Here is a 19,507-nt window from a genome sequence, read left to right as displayed (position 1 = left end):
AACTGTAAGACTTGCACTCAGTAGAAAGGAGGTACATGTATGAACTTCTCTGGAATGGTCCTGAGAGATTTCTTTGGCTTCCTCATGTAAGAGAGGGGATGCCTCTGCTGTTACTACCTGCTTTGACATGCTCAAAGAGGTGGACAAGGCAAGTGCAGGCTAGTACACTTTGGTGAACCACCCAGTTAGCTGCTAGGTAGTTGGTTGAATCTCACAGAACATGTGTTCACAGCTGGAGTTTGTTCTGCTGCTCATTCACTGAACTATAAATCCCTTTTGGCTGTGCTCTTGACAGCAAAACAAAAATAGTAACACCACCCTCCTTTTTGCATTCTTTCACTTACAATTCTTTATTATACGATGGTTTTGCTACAAAAATGACATTTCAAAATGTTTCCTCTATTTTCAGCACTGGTTGAAGCTAAATGCTGTACATAAACACTGTTCTGCTATAAAGGGTGTTTGCGTGCTTGTTTAGCTCGTTGTAATTGTGTAATAATGTTGTCTAGAAGATGCATGTTGGCAGAGTTGTTGAATGAGTTAGAAACACCCAATTGCAACTTGTTTATCTGCCTTGCGGGCTAGATTAGTGTGGGGATGATTTTTTTTTTTCTTTTTTTTTTTTTTCCTCCTCAGGAGGACTTCAGTTTACGTTACTGAGGATTACCTTAGATAAGAGCTTGTCTGGTCTGTGTTCTTCCAGGATGCTATAAAACTCACATTATAATTCAAAATATCATAAAGACTCAACATGCAGTTTACAGTTCAGGAACGTACAGGGCTTAAGAATCATTTATTTACTATAACACTTTCTTTCATTATAATGAGTAGTATGAATATTTTATTTCAGAAGTTATGAATAAGCGGATTAGCCCAAGTGTCAAATCATTTCCTGTAAAGTCACTTTGACTGCACTTGGTTTCTTTAAGTCCCTAAAATAATATTAAAAAGTTTCTCAAAAAAATTCCATAAAACCATGATCATATTTCATTTTTCAATTGATTGTACACCTTGTTTTATCTTGATTCACTCATGGTTGTTCAAATATACCAGAATGCATTGTATTTTACAGGCAGTAATGTAGGTATATACACACACGCATTCTTCTATATATTGCATAATGTATTTTTCATCTATATAACACACATATATTGCTTTATAGAATATAATAATGGATGTTCTATATAAAGGCATAGATATTGAATGAATAAGTGTATATAAGACAATGCAATTATCTTACAAAATATATTGAAATAATTGGTAGATAATAGCTTATATATATAAGTAATATAAATAGTCATACATTCATAGTTGAAGTTATGGGAGTATTTTCACTGATGTGAAAGGAACAAGAAATGAGAAACACTTGTTTTCTATATAGAAGAAAGGGGGTTTGCTCATTTTTCTTGAGGTGAGTAGTGTAACAACCATGCGGCAGTGCTAGAAGGGCGAGTGCGGGAGAGGTGATTGTAATGATCATAAGGAAGTGATTATAAGAGATAAAAACTTCTGTAGGGTTATGTTAAGTGTTCATTTATAGTTAGAGTCTTAGTCTAGATCTCTTGATACTTTAGAAATACTTTCTCAGTATTTGAATGCTGAAAATACAGATGAGACAAGCTCAACATTTTGAGGCTTCTATAGCATGTCTCACATCTTGTTCTTCTCTAGGCTTACTGATCTAGATCTTTGAATTTTGTCTTCTGCCCTTCTTTTCACTTGATCTTGTCTCTCTCTTTTTTGACTCTCATCTCCGTTTTCTTGTCTTTTACCCCCTTTTTTTATTTCTTGTTGACTTTAAGGAAACTTTTCTTTTGTCATTTATCTTTATTAATTCATCTTAAGGCATTAACTTGCTACATCTCCTAGACTTAGCTTTTGGAGATTTTGTGCTATAATACTTCAGTCTTTTCATTTACATTCCACCAATGCAGCAGAACTTGCAGAACAATGTTTTTTTCACTTCACTTATTTCTAGCAGTTATTCAGAAGCTCTTATTTGGTGCTGTCTCTGCAGTGGACCATGTACCATCATTAGTGTGTCTGCTTGCCAGGTGTGTATACTGACTGTACTTTGTGTACGCATACCTTGGTATAGATGTTTTCTATTAAGTCCATATTTTGATGACTCATAGGCAGATCAGAGCAGTTCATCTGGTCTGTTTTGGAGATATGACCAATGTACATATCTAAAGACCAGGAGTGATGAAAGGCCCCAATACAGAACAAAATTGTGACAACCACACAACAGCTCATGTCAGCAATCTGAGGATGTTCTTGTTAGACTGGAAAGCTGTGAGCTACCCCTTTTAAAACTCAGATGAGATGCAAGCTGAAGAGATTTTAAATATCGATGTAATTTTCTAATGTTAATTGCTGACCAGCTAAGCAGAGTTTTTCAGTGCATCAGCTTAGACCTTAGTGTTAAAAATAGCGCCTTTTTTTCTATTATTCTTGCTATAAAAAGCTTCCAGACTACATATGACCTTCCAGACAGTGCTTCCAGCCTTTTATATACCAACACTGTAAACATATTATTGCATGTGGTAACTTGAGAGTGATATGGAGAGCCAGGAATGCTGGTAGCTACTGTAAACTCTTGCCTACAAATAATTTTAGTACAGTGGCAATATAATGAAAGGAGTAATTGAAATATTTCTAATGCCCAACGAAGATTGGGACTTAGGTCAATATTAAGAGTATTATATTTAAAACAATTATAATTTATTTCAAAATATTTTTTAATTTTTTAAAGCTTCTTTAACAAAGGTTTAAATTCTGCATTTAATATTACTTTTTCTGCCTGAAAAATGTAATGGCTCTTTTATGAGTTTTAAACTTCTGAATATTCAGGCATATGCTTGTGGATTCTTCATGTTTGGTCCCTAATAGAGAACTATTGGCTTATATTTCTTTATGCAACAAGGGAAGGGGGGTGTAAAATCTTAAGTCTGTGATTTTTTTTTTTTTAATTTGTGAATTTTCAGCTGTAGTTCTTATAATTGCAGTAGAGTTGTAGAATAGTTGACAGCTTTTAGGGCATTAGTTTGTGTATTCAAGACATTATATACATTTAGAACCATAGCAGGAGGTTAGAAATACGTACAGGAAATGAGATATGTTTTAATTAAATATGTTAATTTAATTTATAGTCAGGTAAAATTCCAAACAACCAATGAAAGATGGTGTGAGGTCAAAAAAGATCTATAGTAAGGATTAAACTTATCTCTGGACAGTGCATCCTTATAAAAAAAAAAAAAGAAAATCTTATTTACATGTCTCATTCAAGCAACAAAAGTATTTCTAGCTCAATAAGGCTTGCCAAGGCAACTTTTCACCTTAACAGCAATAGTAGGCATGAAATTAGATATTGGCTGCAAAATAGAGTGGCAATTAATCTTTTCTATTTCCAACAGTGAAGCAGTCCTTTTTTTGTAAAGCCAGATGTAAAGAAAAAAGATAGTAGTTAGCCTTATTTGTGTATGATTATGAATAGCAGATGATAAATTACAGTCAAATATTTAAATACTAGGTCTAGTAAGTGGTCTTAAACTGTAAGAAAAAAAAACGAATACCCAAGTCTCTTGAACTGTCTGAAAAGCATAGAAGAAGCAGTAAATCACATTAAAAAACCCAGTAATAGCAAAATGATCAAGTTAAAAGATTTGCCTAAATTTCCCCGTCATCCAAACTGGGTGCAGATGCAATAAATATATGCTGTCAAAAGTAATGTGTTTTCCTACCTTGTTTCTGAGAAAAAATGTTAAGGTATGCATTTGTAATAGTAGTTTAAGCATCACTAGTACGACTTCAACATAAACTTTTTTTATTCTTTAGGGGTCTTAAAAAAAAAAACCACAGTTGATTTACTATTATCATTTTTGTCTCAAAGAGATCACAAGAATCACAAGGTTGGAAGAGACCTTTGAAGATCATAGACTCCAACCATTCCCATCCTATGCTAAACCATATCCCTAAGTACTTCATCTACCCTTTTTTTGAACACATCCAGGGAAGGTGACTCAACCACCTCCCTGGGCAGGCTGTTCCAGGCCCTGACAAATCTTCCAGTAAAAAATTTTTTTCTAATATCCAATCTAAACCTGCCCTGGCACAGCTTCATGCCATTTCCCCTTGTTCTATCTTCGGTCACCTGGCTGAAGAGACCATCGCCCACCTCTCTACAACCTCCCTTCAGGTAGCTGTAGGTGGTGATAAGGTCTCCCCTCAGCCTCCTCTTCTCCAAGCTAAACATTCCCAGCTCCCTCAGCCGTTCCTCATAGGATTTGCCCTTCAGCCCCTTCACCAGCCTGGTTGCCCTTCTCTGCACTTGCTCAAGGACCTCAATGTCCTTCTTATGGTGGGGAGCCCAGAATTGAACACAGTACTCAAGGTGTGGCCTCACCAATGCCGAGTACAGGGGAACAATTACCTCCCTAGACCTACTGGCTACACTGTTTTTGATACAAGCCAGGATGCCAATGGACTTCTTGGCTTCCCGGGCACACTGCTGGCTCATATTCAGCCTGCAGTCAACCAGCACCCCCAGGTCCTTCTCTGCCTGACAGCTCTCCAGCCAGTTTCCCCCAAGTCTGTAGCGCTGCATGGGGTTGTTATGTCCCATGTGCAGCACTCTACACTTGGCCATGTTAAACTTCTTCTTGTTGGTCTCAGCCCATCAGTCCAGTCTGTTCAGATCCCTCTGAAGACCTTCCCTACCCTCAGCCAGATCAACGCTTCCTCCCAGTTTAGTGTCATCTGCAAACTTACTGAGGGAGCATTCAATCCCTTCATCGAGGTTATTGATAAAGATGTTGAACAAGACTGGACCCAGGACTGAGCCCTGGGGGATGCCACTCGTGACCAGCCTCCAGCTGGATTTGGTTCCATTCACCACCACACTTTGGGACTGTCCATCCAGCCAGTTTTCAACCCAGCTGAGGGTTCACCTGTCTAGGCCAGTGGAAGCCAGTTTCTCAGATAGAATGCTGTGAGAAACCGTGTCAAAGGCTTTACTGAAGTCCATGTAGACCACATCCACAGCCTTCCCCTCATCCATTAAGCGGGTCACCTTGTCATAGAAGGTGATCAGGTTAGTTTGGTAGGCTCTACCTTTTGTAAACCCATGTTGACTAGGCCTGATCCCCTGGCCATCACGCATGTGCTGCATGACAGCTCCCAAGATGACTCTCTCTGTGATCTTCCCCAGGACTGAGATCAGGCTGACAGTAGTTCCCCGGATCCTCCTTCCAGCCCTTCTTATATATGGGGATAAAATCTGCCAGGCTCCAGTCGAGTGGAACTTCCCCAGTCTGCCAGGATTTCTGGTAGATGATGTACAGATAAACTGTATTTTTATGTTTTGATTACAGATAAACTTAAAATTCTTCATTTGTTTTGCTGAACTAAAAATGTCTAAGAAAAACACTGATTACTCTTCAGAAATGAATGTATATTTTCAATATGTTTAACAATATGATCCAGTTTCAGTTAAAATAAATTTTTATATCCAGCTCCCATGGGCTGTGATATTAATATTTTAAAAAAAAAAAAAGGGAAAGTAACCATGCAATAAAATCCAGTTAACATTCTCAAAGCTTTCTGAGGGTTTAAAGTAGATGAATTAGTTGCATGTAGAGGTAACGTGAGGAGAACCCTAGCTGTTTGTCTGCCTACCTAGCTCCTTGCTCTTGATTATGTTTCTGATCTCATACTGGTTGCATAAGGACTTGTTTTCAAATATAAAAACTCTTAAAGCTTTGTGGATTATCAAAGCTGTGGGCTTTGGGTGGAAAAAAATGTATAAAATCATAGCAGACTCATGTATAGTTGACATGTATAGGCTAAAAACCAAAAAAAAAAACCCACAAACAGGAGAAATGAATGCTGTAGGTTTCTCTTGATCAAAATGGACAGGGGATAGTTTGAGGTGTTTTGCATGCATTGATCTTCAGATGTGAAAAGAAACATATGCTTGCTGTTTACAGCTGCTTGTGCCCCATCGCAGTTACACGATGACAGCCAGTTTCTGCCTAAGTAGTTTTGCTAAGTGTATCCAAGGAGGATCTGCTCCTTTCTGCTCTTTTCAGAGACCTGACAAGCATGGAATTTGGGTATGTGGGTACACACGTTTTGCATGATAAGAAGTTTTGATAGTTTGTCTGAGGTGCTGAATGAATATCAACGCTTTTCAAATATTTGGTTTAAGTTTTGAAATAACCATAAAAGAGATCTGAGAGCCAAAGTGAGTACTTGCATCTCTGCCTGAGATACACTTAAGGCCTTGTGGAGTTCTTCATTCTAATACTTTGGCATTTGTTTTGTACGTACTTCTTAAAACATTCTTTTACCAAGATAAAATAGAATATAGAAATTTTGTTTACCCTTGTTCACAAACTATATTATTTATTTGCAAGTGAAATTTTGGCAATCTTTTATGGAGATTTATTTAATGATGAAATTGCCTACTTGTGACTTCTATTGTTTGTAGAAGGTACGTGTCCAGCTGTTGGCATTTTGGGACAGGCAAATCATGTTACCTTTAAGAGGAGCCTTTAGGGCATGATTATGCTCATCTAGATTCACTGTACAATAATGTACAGTGTTATATGTTTCTAGCTGCTAATGTGAATCAGATATAGCTGGAATTCTCAACTCTAGTGATGTTCAGATTATAAGGTGCTTCTGTGATCTCCATCAGGCCAGTTTTAATGAGTACTGAGAACAAAATGACTATATTTATAGTCTACTTTTTAGAACGGAAATGGAGATGCACGTTCTTCAATATTTTATGATTAGTATCACATAATAAAAGTCATTGCATGGGATAATCTGCTTGCAGTTTTAAAGTATTTAATGTATTTTGCAGCATATTAGGAAGTCTGAAAGATTTCTGTATTCATTTCAGCTTTTCCGTCCCAGTATGTCAATTGCTTCTCATTATCTGGGTCCAGTAATGACTAGTTTACAAATCTGTAATCTATTGGGTTGGAAAAGAAAGATGCTGAAAACATTCTGTCATTACCTGTCATTGAATTCTGGAGGGGGGACAACCAAAATGCTGGAACCTGTGCTCCTTCATCACACTGCCTTCCAAAGTTTCACCAAGTAAAAATTAATTTAATAGAATTTAATAGAGTTTCTAAAGTTGCTGTATCCTACACAGAAAAGTCTGCTTTAAAAGCAACTTCTCTAAACATTGCTCTTTTTTTTTTTTTTTTTTTTTTTTGTGCAGAGCACAAGAAACACACAGAAGCTGCTGTCATTTAGTAACAGACCAGTTGACTGTTGTTGCCCAGGATGGATGGGCAGTTCTAGGTTTGCTAGATTAAGTAGTATATAGTAGTTTTGTGTAATTTGGGTCAATGATTTAGTTTATGTACGCAAATCAGATATAAGCTACAGGTTTTATAGTTTATGTGAGGGATGTCAGTTTTCTTTGGTGTAACATTGCTTATTTGTGGGGTGTTGGGTGTTTTTTTGGCTAATTAAAGATGAATACTGAAGTCCTTTTTGACCACGTTAGCCTTGGATTTGAAGTCCTACTATTACTGTCAAGAATTATTATATTTTTCAATAGAGTAGCAGATGCACAAAAACAATGTGGTAAAGTATGTGGCTTTGAGGCTTGTACTTTGTAGTTTAACAGTCGTTTTAGTAGTCGTTCATGGAATTGTAGGGATGTATTATTTTTCAAGACGACCTTTATTGATTGGGGAAGTAATTTTAATTACTTTAATAATCTTCTGTTACAGGGTGATGTCCTGTATTCAGAAAGGATAAAATAAATATGTGAAACCAAACAGGTCAACAGGTCAGCATGCAACAGTGCAGACTAGAAGACTAAGGGGTCATTGTGGGTTTTGAACATGATGTCATGCTGTTGTGAAAAATGCAATTGCTAATTTTGAGTGCACAGCCAAAGAGCTAGGTGGAAGACATTGTAGTAATTATTCCACTTTGCACTTGTGTCACCTCAGCTGGAGATCCTTCCTGATTTTGGATCAGTGTAGATAAATTGTTGAAAATCCTGGGGGGATGGGGGGTTGAAAATTAAGAGGAGGATGGAAACCATGTATTAAGACAGTGGAAGAATGTGATTGTTTATGTCCAGAAATAATAAGTCTTCAAATATGCAAAAGGCTACATTGAAGAAAAATGTATTATGATGTTGTTTATAGTCATGGAAGTGATGAGAAGGGTTAAGTAATTGGGCTAGTCTCCTACATATGATGGTTAGGTTATATGTCAGGAAAACAATTTGCTGTTGAGAGGACAACTGTGCAGTAAAAGAGATTACCTGGAGAGCTTTCTGAGTCTCTGTCACCAAAGGTTTTAACAATATGTTAGGCAATCTGTTAGGAGACACACAGACATAGTTCATACTACTTCAACCCAGAAGATGCAGCAGTTGCCCTCTTCATGACCCTTCCAAATCTGTTAGTTCCCCTTTTAAACTGTGAGTTCAAAAACTGTTTTGAACAGTTTCTGTTCTAAATGGAAAAATTATTATGAATTGCTATATAGATGCATAATCTCTGTTATATAGCATATAGCTGCAATAAAATAGTATTTTTTTCTTTGCAAAATCACTTTTTTTTATCCCAATTCATTTGTAGTTTTTCTCTTAACCCTAAGGGAAAAAAAAATCTTAAATTGTCAGTACCAAAAAGGTTCTTGGTTTTTTGAAGATTAATCAATGAAGTCAGTAAGTGAAATGTGTCTCTTCCTGAGAAGAAAAATTACCTGATATCATCTTAGGAACTTGTGTCATGGATAGATGCAATGATAGAATAAATAATAGAAGGTTGCATGTTTGAAGCCCATATAATTACATATTCATGACTGCATAGTTCTTTAATGTTTATACAAATAGAGAGATGAAGATTTATCTAGGAATATATGCATTCTGATTATATCTGTAAATGCCACTAACTGATATTTTAGAAATCCATGCAAAGAATGTGCGGAACTTACATATAAAAAAGAATAGTCACCGTAAAATGCAAAGGCATTTCAATAAAGGCAGTTAAATGAGAGGTCAGAAAAATCCCAAGTAAACAAATCTGGCCAAGAGGATGTGTCCAGGGTTTTTAAACTGTAACCTAATCTAAAAGAACTCCCAAGGTCCCATGTTTCTGTCATCTCTTGGCCACTCTTCAAGACTAGTCTTCAATGCAGGAGACTCAATCCCACAAAGAATTTCAGGTGATGAAATTCTTTTTCCTTCAGTGGCTTTTGGAAAACACTGTTGTTGAAGAAGCAGCTGTGAAGCATGCTGCATTACAGCACCTACTAGTATACTTGCTTTGATTGGGTCTCTTAGTCTGTGCAAGCCTAATAATTGGCATTATTCTCCGAAGAAAATGATCCTGTTAGCTTTCTGTCATGTGGAGCATTTTTTCCAGTCAGAGAATCTGAGCTGGCATTTAGGTGACCTAAATGACCAGTGATAATTCATCAGTTTCTCCAAATGAAAAAAAGCAGTTGTCATCATCATCACTGTAAAATTAGAAAGGAAATTCTAAATTTAAGTAGAGTAAAAATAACTCCTTTTCTTTTGAAAATTTGAGATCTTCAGTATATGTTGGGAGTGTTTGGAGGTGGGGTTGGCATGATATATAAGGATACATTTAATTATTTTAATGTCTGCTTCTTCCCTGATTTTTAGTATTCTACGACAGCAAAAGGTTTTAAGACTGGAATAAAAATACAGATCAATAGATGAACGGTCCTATAGACTGTTGATGTCTTAATTTTGTATTGAAGATGAGAAGAGCTCTAGATTTTCTGGAACTGTAGGTTACTGTATTAAGGAGAAAAACAATGTAATGTGCTTTAGGAATGCAACTTTCATCCTGTTTCCTTTCTTGAAAAGAACTGCTTAGTCATTACAACTTTTAGATATTGTACTGGGATTTCCTCTAGCTGTATTTTTACTATGTGTAGTAGATGAAATGAGAACAAGGCACTGGCCTCAAATCTTTGTTTTCCTTTTTTTTTTTTTTTTCTTCCCCTTGATCCTTTTTTTCCTGAAACAAAAGGTTAGATAAGCTGGACATCATGGGGAAATACCTTTTCCCTTTTTTGTTTTTATTGAGCTATTAAAGTAATTGGAAGGACGTGGGTTTTTTTCCAAAGGCAAAAGACAAAACCCCAAATTGAATAATAAATCACATATAAGAGAAAAATAAAATAAATGCTATATCAAATCTGTCTAAAAATGTCCACAAAATTGAACAGCATGGAGACAGCTGAGTGCGGAGAAAATATTGAACAACTTGTAGCCACCATTTATCAAAGAATGTAATTTAACAATTGTTGGCATACAAAAAGCAAGAAGTCAGAAAGATATATCACATAAAAATAAAGCACAATCTATTATTGATATTTGAGAGCAAGGGTATATTAAGGGTTTTGAAATTTGAATCCAGCTTTTTACATTCAGGTGATGATTTTTATAAGTATTGTTTCAGCAGGAGAGCTGCAGCAGAAATGTTCTTCTGATTTAAAAATGCCCTAAAAACCTTAGTTCTGTGAAAATTAACTGCTATGATTCAGGACTTGGCACAATTTTCCTTCTCTTTCCTAATCCTTCAGCGCGGACTCCCCCGAGAATTCTGACCTTGACTTCTTGCTGCTATGTGATCCCCTTGCTCTCAGACCTTTCCTTAGCATCCAACCCTTTTCTTTTGCATATGCTGTGACCAGAAGAGCCTTCAGAAAATAAAATATTATTTAATCTTGGTAGAACTAAGGATTATTAGAGGAATTTTTTTTTTTCCTCCCTCAGCCTTACATAGATCACTGGTAGCTCTGTTATGCCTTTCAGACTGACTTTTGAGAATATGGCCTTTCTTCTCTCTTTGTCTGTCTGTTGTCTCTGGTATTTAAAATCTTCCTTAAATTCTATCAATGGTCACTGTTCCCGTTTTTCTGTAGTATGCCTCACTTATCCAAAATCAATTTTGTAAGAATGACAAGGCAGAGTAGCTAAAGGAAATGTCCTTGGAATTTGTTCCCCTTAACATGGGGTAATACCAGAAGTCATTGCCTTTCCTTTTTATCCGTTTCCTGCTTGGCTCGTTAGTTTAGCCAAATAAAGTAAGTGCCATCCAAACAGAGTAAACTCACATTTTCAGGTTACATTGTGCCTTTAATTTTTTACTGGATAGTCCTAGTCCACTGTAGTTGTATTACACAATTCTCAAAAGTGGTGTCCTACAAGTAAGATGCTTTGAGAAGTGGGAGACTCACTGCCATGAAGAGTTTGCTCTGGTCAGCAAGCAAGGAATTCAAGATAGGGAAAAAGAGAATGTGTGATTTGAAACTCAAAAATTGACTAATTATCTAAAGACGCAAAGGAAATGATTCTTTGACTGTAATGCTGTTTGCAGGAACCCACAGGTCTCGCTTTCACTGACTTTGGTGACATAAAAAGCTGAGTTATCACATGTCCAGTGCTCTAACCAAGAGATCAGCCTCCCATCTGCTAAATTTCAGTCCTGATGATGCTCATTTGAAACATTTATCTATGCCTGTCTCCTCCTACGATTTTTCATGTAGCAATAATAAGAGATGGATAATTTTTTTTCAAACATATTGGATATACGTTGAAAATTGTCTTCTCAAGTGGCAAAAAGGGAAGATAAAAATTATTTTACCTTTGGAAAAAGAAATACAAGAAATGCCAGCCTCAATGAAAGGGAGTTTTCCCTCATGCTAGGTACCTAAAAGATGGGTGGTTGATGGAAACAGCTCCAGCTAGTCCCCTTCGGTAGTCAGAATTGCATTTTGAAAGACCATTTTCAGCTAATTTGGCTGGTGTGCGGCTTGAACTTTAGGAATTGACTTGTAATTGGACCATGCTGTCAATGGAAAAACTTACAAGTATTGAACATGACATTTTTAAGAAGGTTACTGTCATCTAGTCCTCTATTAGTGGATTTGCAGAGAGTTATAATTGGTCTAACAAGCTTTGTAACCTGTCCTACTTCCAATTATAATATACAACCTCATTTATATCTTTTCTTTATTTACTCATACATGATAGGTAATAATTCTCTGTCTAGTGCTCATGCTTCAAAATAAAGCTGTCTAGTCATAGAATGGTTTAATCACATTAATACATGTGTAAGTATATGTAACCATATACATAAGTTATATGTGTGTATATATAACTATTGTGAACAATAGAAGTGTATGTATAATTTCATACACATATTTTATACATATTTTATACACACCCCCACCAAAATCTCTCTCTCTTTTTATTATGAAAGATTAAAGTAAGTAATAAATCCCCTGTTGCTATTAAATTACTCGAGATCGGGGGTGTTTCCTCCAGACCTTTAAGTTTAAGTGATTATTCTGGCTTAAAGTGATAATGTGTTCATGTAGATGTAATTCTCAAGAGTGAAAAATAAGGGGAAACGTAAGAAAATGAACAGGTTTATGAGCTCAATGCATTCATTATCAACTTATATTTGCATGAAGGAGAAACTGTTCGCTTACTATAAAATTTGAATGGCATCATTAATTTTGTTTACTACGCGAATAATTTTTATCACATGTAAGATTTACCGGCTGCTTTACAGGTGAACACTGTTGAAATATTGTCTACTACTTTTGTTTTGCATGGTCTGTTAGGGTGCAAAAATAATCTGAAGATACAGGCTTCAATGGAGAAAAACAATAGATTATAAATAGTTGGAGTACCTGCAGTTTAACTGATTTTTGTTGGCATCAGCTTCACAGGAGAAAGACGTTTCAAGAAATAGGAGCAAGGGAGTGACATAAGATTTAAGTACTTCAGAATGTAATTTTGGCATGGCAAATTGTGCTGTAAGTTTTAGAATTCACAAATGTGTGTACATATGCTTTTACCTCCTCGTGATTAATGGTCCATGATTTTCCTGTGCTCCTTGCAATGCTTTTTGAGTCTGCTTTGTGATATATTTTCTGAATTCTCAACACCGGTCTTCTGACAGAATCATAGATCTGAACTAGCTCATAGAACTGTAGTGTCTCAAATAAATAGGTCAAATAATCCTAGAAACGGTGTTTGTTAGCTTTGGATCGATAGTGATAAAGTTTCTCTGTATTCTTACTTGCTCAAACTTCTGTCTAATCTATCTTTGTTCTCTTCTTCTTGTGCAATCTTTACGTTGCTTCCAGTGGCTGCTACAAAGAACAAAGCTAGAGGTGAGTTTCTGCCTGCACTCTTCAGTTTGCATTGCATGGTTCTGCAGCCCACATCTTTTCTCACAAGGTTTTCTCTGCTTCTGAACACTGGGAAAGATATTTGTAGATCTTATGGTAAAACAGATTTTTTTTTTTTTTTTTTTACAAATTTTTAATTGCCCTTAAGTGTTGAACTATTTTCATTGTTTATCAGTCATCGCTACTCATACTGGATTTTGTTAATCGTGTTCATTTAGGAAGTTTAGGAAAAAGATAAAGCCAATTTCTTTGTAGTTAGATTTCTTTCTTGCATTATTTTAAGGTAGGGACATTGACGACATTTTAATCAAAATGAGGGTATTACATAAAAATGCTCATAAATATGTAGATGTAATTTATATTTTTTATCTCTAGACATAGTCATAAATATCTGAATGGAGAACAACAAACATAAGTGTCTCCTAAGCATCTTCTATCTTTTCATGTCAGTTTAAAATTATCATCACTGGTTCGGATAGCATACCCATATATATAGAAGCATAATATAATCTCTTGAGAGATTTATGATTTCAGAGCAACAAGGTGATTGTAACAAATCAGTGTGACAAAGGAGTTAAACCTTTCAGAACTAATCATGTAAGGTCAGTTATACCTTAAACCATTTCCTGAATTTCAACAAAGCAGTGACGTAGCAAACACAACCCAAGAGTACTTTTTTTTTACTAGCATATACATGTAAATGTATGTATGTACACATATACATACATGTACACACACATGCATATATATACGAACATATGTTTTCATAGAAAATCCAGAAAAGATAAATTTTACCAAAATTTATCTAACATTTATGATACGCTTGAGTAAGATGATAATAAACCATCAGATTTTTAAGGCAAATATTTATTCTTGGTTAAATATAGTTTGGAAACTAAGAACTCTCATGTTCACAGTGTTTAATTAAATACATTGTCTAGGTCTATGTAGACCAATAATAATCAATGAAAACATAGACAATTTATGGTGTTTATGTATTAGAACAATTAAAACAGTAATTAAAAATACCACTCAGGTTTTTTAAAAATAAAAACCTCTTGCATGGCTTTTTTGCAAAATCTTTTCTTCAGAAACTTTGCATGCATTGAATGTCATGAGTAAGGGGAGTGGATAAAGTCAAATCCGTGTATTTGTCTATGCATGCTCTCAAGTTTGCTTTACTCTCTTCTGTACTTTCATGGACCCAACTGTGATGCTGTGTAACTGTGGTCAAGAGTTTAAGATCTTCATAATCAACAAAACCAAACAAACAACCCAAAGCACATCCACGGAAGCCAACTTTCAGCATAAATAAGCATAATCTCATCAGTATCCACTGATTGTGTCATGTACCCATATATTGCAATTCAAACAGAAACTGCCCTGGAGGCAGAGGAGTTATAAAATGAGTCAGAAGTACTCATGAGCCCTGCTCAGCTGTAAACATTAACACACCCTTATTTCAGAAGTACATATGCATATTGAATAAGCAGCTGAAACTATATATAGTAAACTGGGCTTGACACTGTGAGAAGAAAAAATTTCGGAATCTGTAGCTATGCATTATGTTTGAAGTTCTCTTGCTCAGTTGCACAATGCCTTTAAGAAATCATCAGCTTTTCCTTTGGTGCTGAACAGCCCTGTGATGAAGGTACCCAACATCCACAAGGAATTCAGTCCTGCAAGAGTTCTGTCTTTTTACCAAAAGCACAGGACTCATCATTGCCTGTGGTGGAAGACAAAATAGCTGATGTCTTACTGCTTTTCACACTGCACTCTCTAAGCAGTAAAGAAGGATCTGTTCCTCCATTTGAAGCACAACATTTAACTAGCAAGCAGTTGTGTAATACAACATTGGAAAAGGCAACTCACAACTGAGGGAATGCTTTGCTGCAGGAGATTTTCTTTGGGCGTTTGTCCCACTGAAATCTGGCACTCTTCAATCTGTGCTCATATTTATGGATCTTCATCTTTCAGAAAGGAAAGTCTGGAGTTTGTACTGCCATTTTCAGCAAGGTGAAGTCGATGCTCATGCCTACCCTGAGATCCGAGTGCTTGTGGGCATGTTAGTTGGTGATACTCTGTTCAACCTCTATTCAAATTTTGTATGCACTTTTTTAGTATGGAAAAACTCCTACTGGTCCCCAACTTCCCTGCAGCTGCTTGTGGGTTTGTCTTTAAGTAGAGTTGGAGTCCTTGGTGTCAAACATCGCATTAAGTGATTTTTCCTTAAGTATTTTCTCTGATTTTTTTAAAGGCTGTTTCTATTAAGTGATGTAAAGCAGCTGCTGAATTTTCTTTACCCTTCTTTTGTAGTACTTAAAATCAACTTAGGTTAGAAGGTCATCTGGTCTGCTGGTCATCAGGACCTAGCCCACCACACAAGTAAGGCCCACTTAGATCTGGTTGCACAGAGCCTTACAGTTAAATTGAAGTGTCTCAAGGGTCGGAGATGCCACAGCTACAGCTTTGAAGCCAAGTAATTTCATTCAAATATAATTAGTTAAGGAATGAACTTCTGTGATCTACATTTTCACTTCTCTGATACATTCCATGTCAGCTGCTGTTAAGAAGTTATTTCCAGAGCTTCTTGTCATGTCCTCGTCCAAAAGAAGAGGGACAGGTAACACAGATTCACGGTTCCCTTTGTTGGAATTGGAGTTTGACAAGACTTAAGGTCCATACTCAAACTTTAACAGAAACACAGAGAACAAATTTACTGTTGCCACTGTCACCCTCACAATTAGATCTATTTGAGCTATGCAGCTCTATGAGGAACCAAGGTAGGTTATGCTTTACTTAGCAGCTTTGAGAGAAAGAAGAGAGAGACAAAGAGTCCTGAATCCAGCATCAGTCCTGGCAGTTGGGGTGTTTGATGTGAACTGTCCCTATCCACAAGTCAAGTTATTCCTTTCTTCATTTGCATAACGTCTGTCAATCTGTCTCTTATGTAAATTAGGCTCTGCTTCTTGTGTAAATTAGCACAGGAACAGAAGTTTTACACCCGTGGTCTATGGGTTTCTCCCTGCTGCCTTCATCTTTCACCCAGTTATAGTGCTGAGTTAGTGTTAAGGCAATCCATTTTCTAGTTCACTTCAGGGACCTTCCCTCTTTTAGCTTCTGCATATTTCAAACAGTTCTTGAGGGTGGTGAAGAGGATGAAATGGAAAGGGAAAGGGCAAGGGGGGTCCAAACCAGTTTAAATCTTTAGTCTGTCTCCTACACTGCTCCACTAACCTCATGCAGTTAGGCATTTAACTTCATAACCCTTCAATATTTAAATAGGAAAAGCTGGTAGGTGTGGGGGTTTATTTGGGTTTTTAGGTTTTTTTACATTCAGAATGGTGTGAATGAATATGACAACTTCCCTTAAAACAAAAAATAAAAAAAAAGGAGTATGAATGCCAACAAGTCTTCAGAAAGATATCTGCCTATTCAGAAATATGTTTCTTCCTGTTTCTAAGACTCTAAGTTCTGCAGATTAGAAATGGTGAAATTCCCAAGAAGAGTCCCAAGAAGAAAGTTTTTGCAGAAGGGAAGGTGTAACTGCCTTCACATTACAGGATTCATACTTTCAACTCTATATAAAAACTTCATGGATTGGTAGCTATTTCTGCCATGTTCCTTTTCCCCATTTTAGCTATGTATGAAAATCTATTTTTAAATTTCCTGGGGAGAAATAACAGTCATATCACAGTCCCACTGCTTCTCATAATGAAGTGCTACTGTACTATCCGCTCAGTCTATATATACACAATTCTCTTTCCAAAACGGTTATAAAAACTGTATTTTTGTGGGTTCTAGAGGATGTCCTGCTGATGATGGATACCTTCACACTTTGTTCTGAATTAATGCTACACTTTTAAGTACTGTAAATGCCTTTATTTAACTTTCTCTGCAAGTTTGGGATTAACAATATTATTTTCTGTAGCTTGTTGGATATCTAGATTTTTGAAATGTGTGTTGACTTGTATTGAATCTGTGTCCCAAAGAAATTGCCCTTATTTTTCAGTTCCATTGAAAAGCACTTTTTTCTTTCACTCATTTCTTATACAAATGCAGACCTATATTGTTTCTGCTTTGCTTTTAAAAGAGGAGACTGATTTTCCTTCAGAAACATAAGGTTAGAAGTCTTAGTCCTAGTCTTAGTCTTAGTGACACTACTTAGAACTCACATCTCTAACATAAATCATCATAGCAATGGATACACTATCTAAATCCATCTTATCTGAGAAGGAAAGATCACTGGACTTTATCCTCTTGATATGTTTTGCTTGTTCTTATGTCAGTTAAAAAAGTATCAGTTTATTTAAAGTTTAAGTTAGGAGGAATCATGTGAAGAACATTATACATATACACGTATATACAGTATACTCTATTGCCTGGATAGTTGCATAGTGACTCACTGTCTTTTAGTTAGAAATCAGTTTTTCTTGAGACCTTACCAGATCTTCATCAATGTTCATATTCTACCCAACCATCTTTGATTTTCGAATTGCATACCATAGAATTACAGAGGGGTTTGGGTTGGGAGAGACCTTAAAGATGTTCCAACACCCCTGCCAAGGACAGGGACGTCTTCCACTTGACTAGATTGCTCAAATCCCCATGTAACCTGGCCTCGAACACTTCGAGAGATGGAAGTTCATTTCATTGCTTTTTACATAAGAATTTGCCATCTTGGTAAATAACAGGTTTAATTCATCCCATTGTTTGACTGGATATCAGACAAACCAGGATGAATTGTGTTAACCACAACTCCCTGTATGAAAGACCCACAGATCCTTTCTTCAGTGTATGTAATTAGCCCAGCATATTTCTCATTCAGGCTAAAATTATCCTGAAATCAAGCAAGTAATACAGCACTGTCCATGTTAGGAACAGCATGAAATAACTGTATGCAAAGGATACCCAAATATTGGTATTTGTCTTGGTTGCATTTTCCTCACAAAGTTCTGTGCTATTCAGTTATTAATATCAGTCAGGCATTAGCTGTTCTGTTGCAGTTTTCTTCATTGAGTGATAAATCAGGGTATCATCTGCATAAAAATGGCACATTGCAGCATTATGGCAGAAAAATACAAACTAGTGGAACTGTATAGATGTTGAAAGTATGAATCCAATATAGAGCCTAGGGAAACTCCATAACTCACAGTAGTTTGAAAGAGCATTATTTATGGTTACAAGCTTTCACTACTGAGACACGTAGAAATGAAAACCTGTCAGATTCCACCTTTAATACAAGGTCATTACAAAAAAACTTGCCAAGTCTGTTGTAGTAGCATAGCATGATCTGGAGCATGATTGAATTTTTTCAGATACCTTCTTGCTATTAAAATAAAGGAGCTCTTCTTTCATTGAATCATCTCCTGACATTTTTACTCAAGATACAGTTTCACCTTTTAAAGTTGGAATTTTCATACATCACTTTGAGGTAGTAAAAGCACTTTTGGTACTTTTAAATGGTTGTACTTTTGGGGGAGGCACAATGAAGCCTCCTTTACCATCTCTTCAGTATTCCCTCCCCTGTAGTTTAGTTACTGGTTCCAGTACATAATCTCTGAGGTTCAGTGATTTTCTCTACTGATTAAACCATGTCCAATGGCTAAACCTGTGAGTTTGAAAGGTCTGGTTTTCATTCCTGAATCTCCCACGGTTTTCTTCTGTGATTTCTAATGGCACTTAGGGCTAGGGTTTTTTCATATTGAGCAGTTCTGATGGTGGTAATAAAGAACAAAACTTGATGCCTGTTTGTGAAGAGAGTGCACAAAAAAAAAGGAGAAAAAGAAAAAAAGAGGGGGTATGTGTTTGATAAAATTAAGTGTGCAGAAGGACTGTGAGGGCATATATGAAATATATTGCTTGTCCTTGCATGTTTTTGCTGTCAACACACATACAGTAGCAAGCATTTGAGAGATTAATTTAGGTAGGCAATTATTACTTTGTTTCTCCAGTTCTTCTACTTTGGTGAAAAGAATATGGAATTCTCAATTTTCATGATAGTCTCTAGATAGAAAAATGTGTGGCTATTTTGTTTTTAATTTTACTAAATGCAAAAGTTCCCACTAGATCCAGATAATAGACTATTTCACAGTTTCAGTTTTCCATTAGATAATATAGAATCTTAAAATCATTTAGGTTCAAAAAGACAGTTAAGATCACAGAGTCTGACCATAAACATAATAATTACATCAGAAAACATTATAATTACTTTATACTCTCAAAAGTTATAAATATTTAATTGAGTATAATATATATGCTATTTGTCAAAATAAATTTGCAAGAG

General features: G+C 36.1%; 1 protein-coding gene across 1 annotated transcript in view; it reads left to right on the top strand.

Moving 5' to 3' along the window:
• Positions 1 to 19,507, top strand: part of CADM2 (cell adhesion molecule 2) — a gene marked incomplete at both ends in the record, with an annotated part of 663,520 nt that overhangs the window by 417,797 nt on the left and 226,216 nt on the right. The window contains one exon of the mRNA XM_084275339.1: positions 13,177 to 13,203. Coding sequence (XP_084131465.1) covers positions 13,177 to 13,203 — 27 coding nt within the window. The remainder of the gene's footprint in view (positions 1 to 13,176; positions 13,204 to 19,507) is intronic.

This window comes from Gallinula chloropus (genome assembly GCF_964237585.1).
Source record: "Gallinula chloropus genome assembly, chromosome: 1".
Classification (NCBI taxonomy): domain Eukaryota; kingdom Metazoa; phylum Chordata; class Aves; order Gruiformes; family Rallidae; genus Gallinula; species Gallinula chloropus.
Note: the sequence above shows the minus strand (reverse complement) of the source record. Positions and strands in the feature narration are given on the sequence as shown.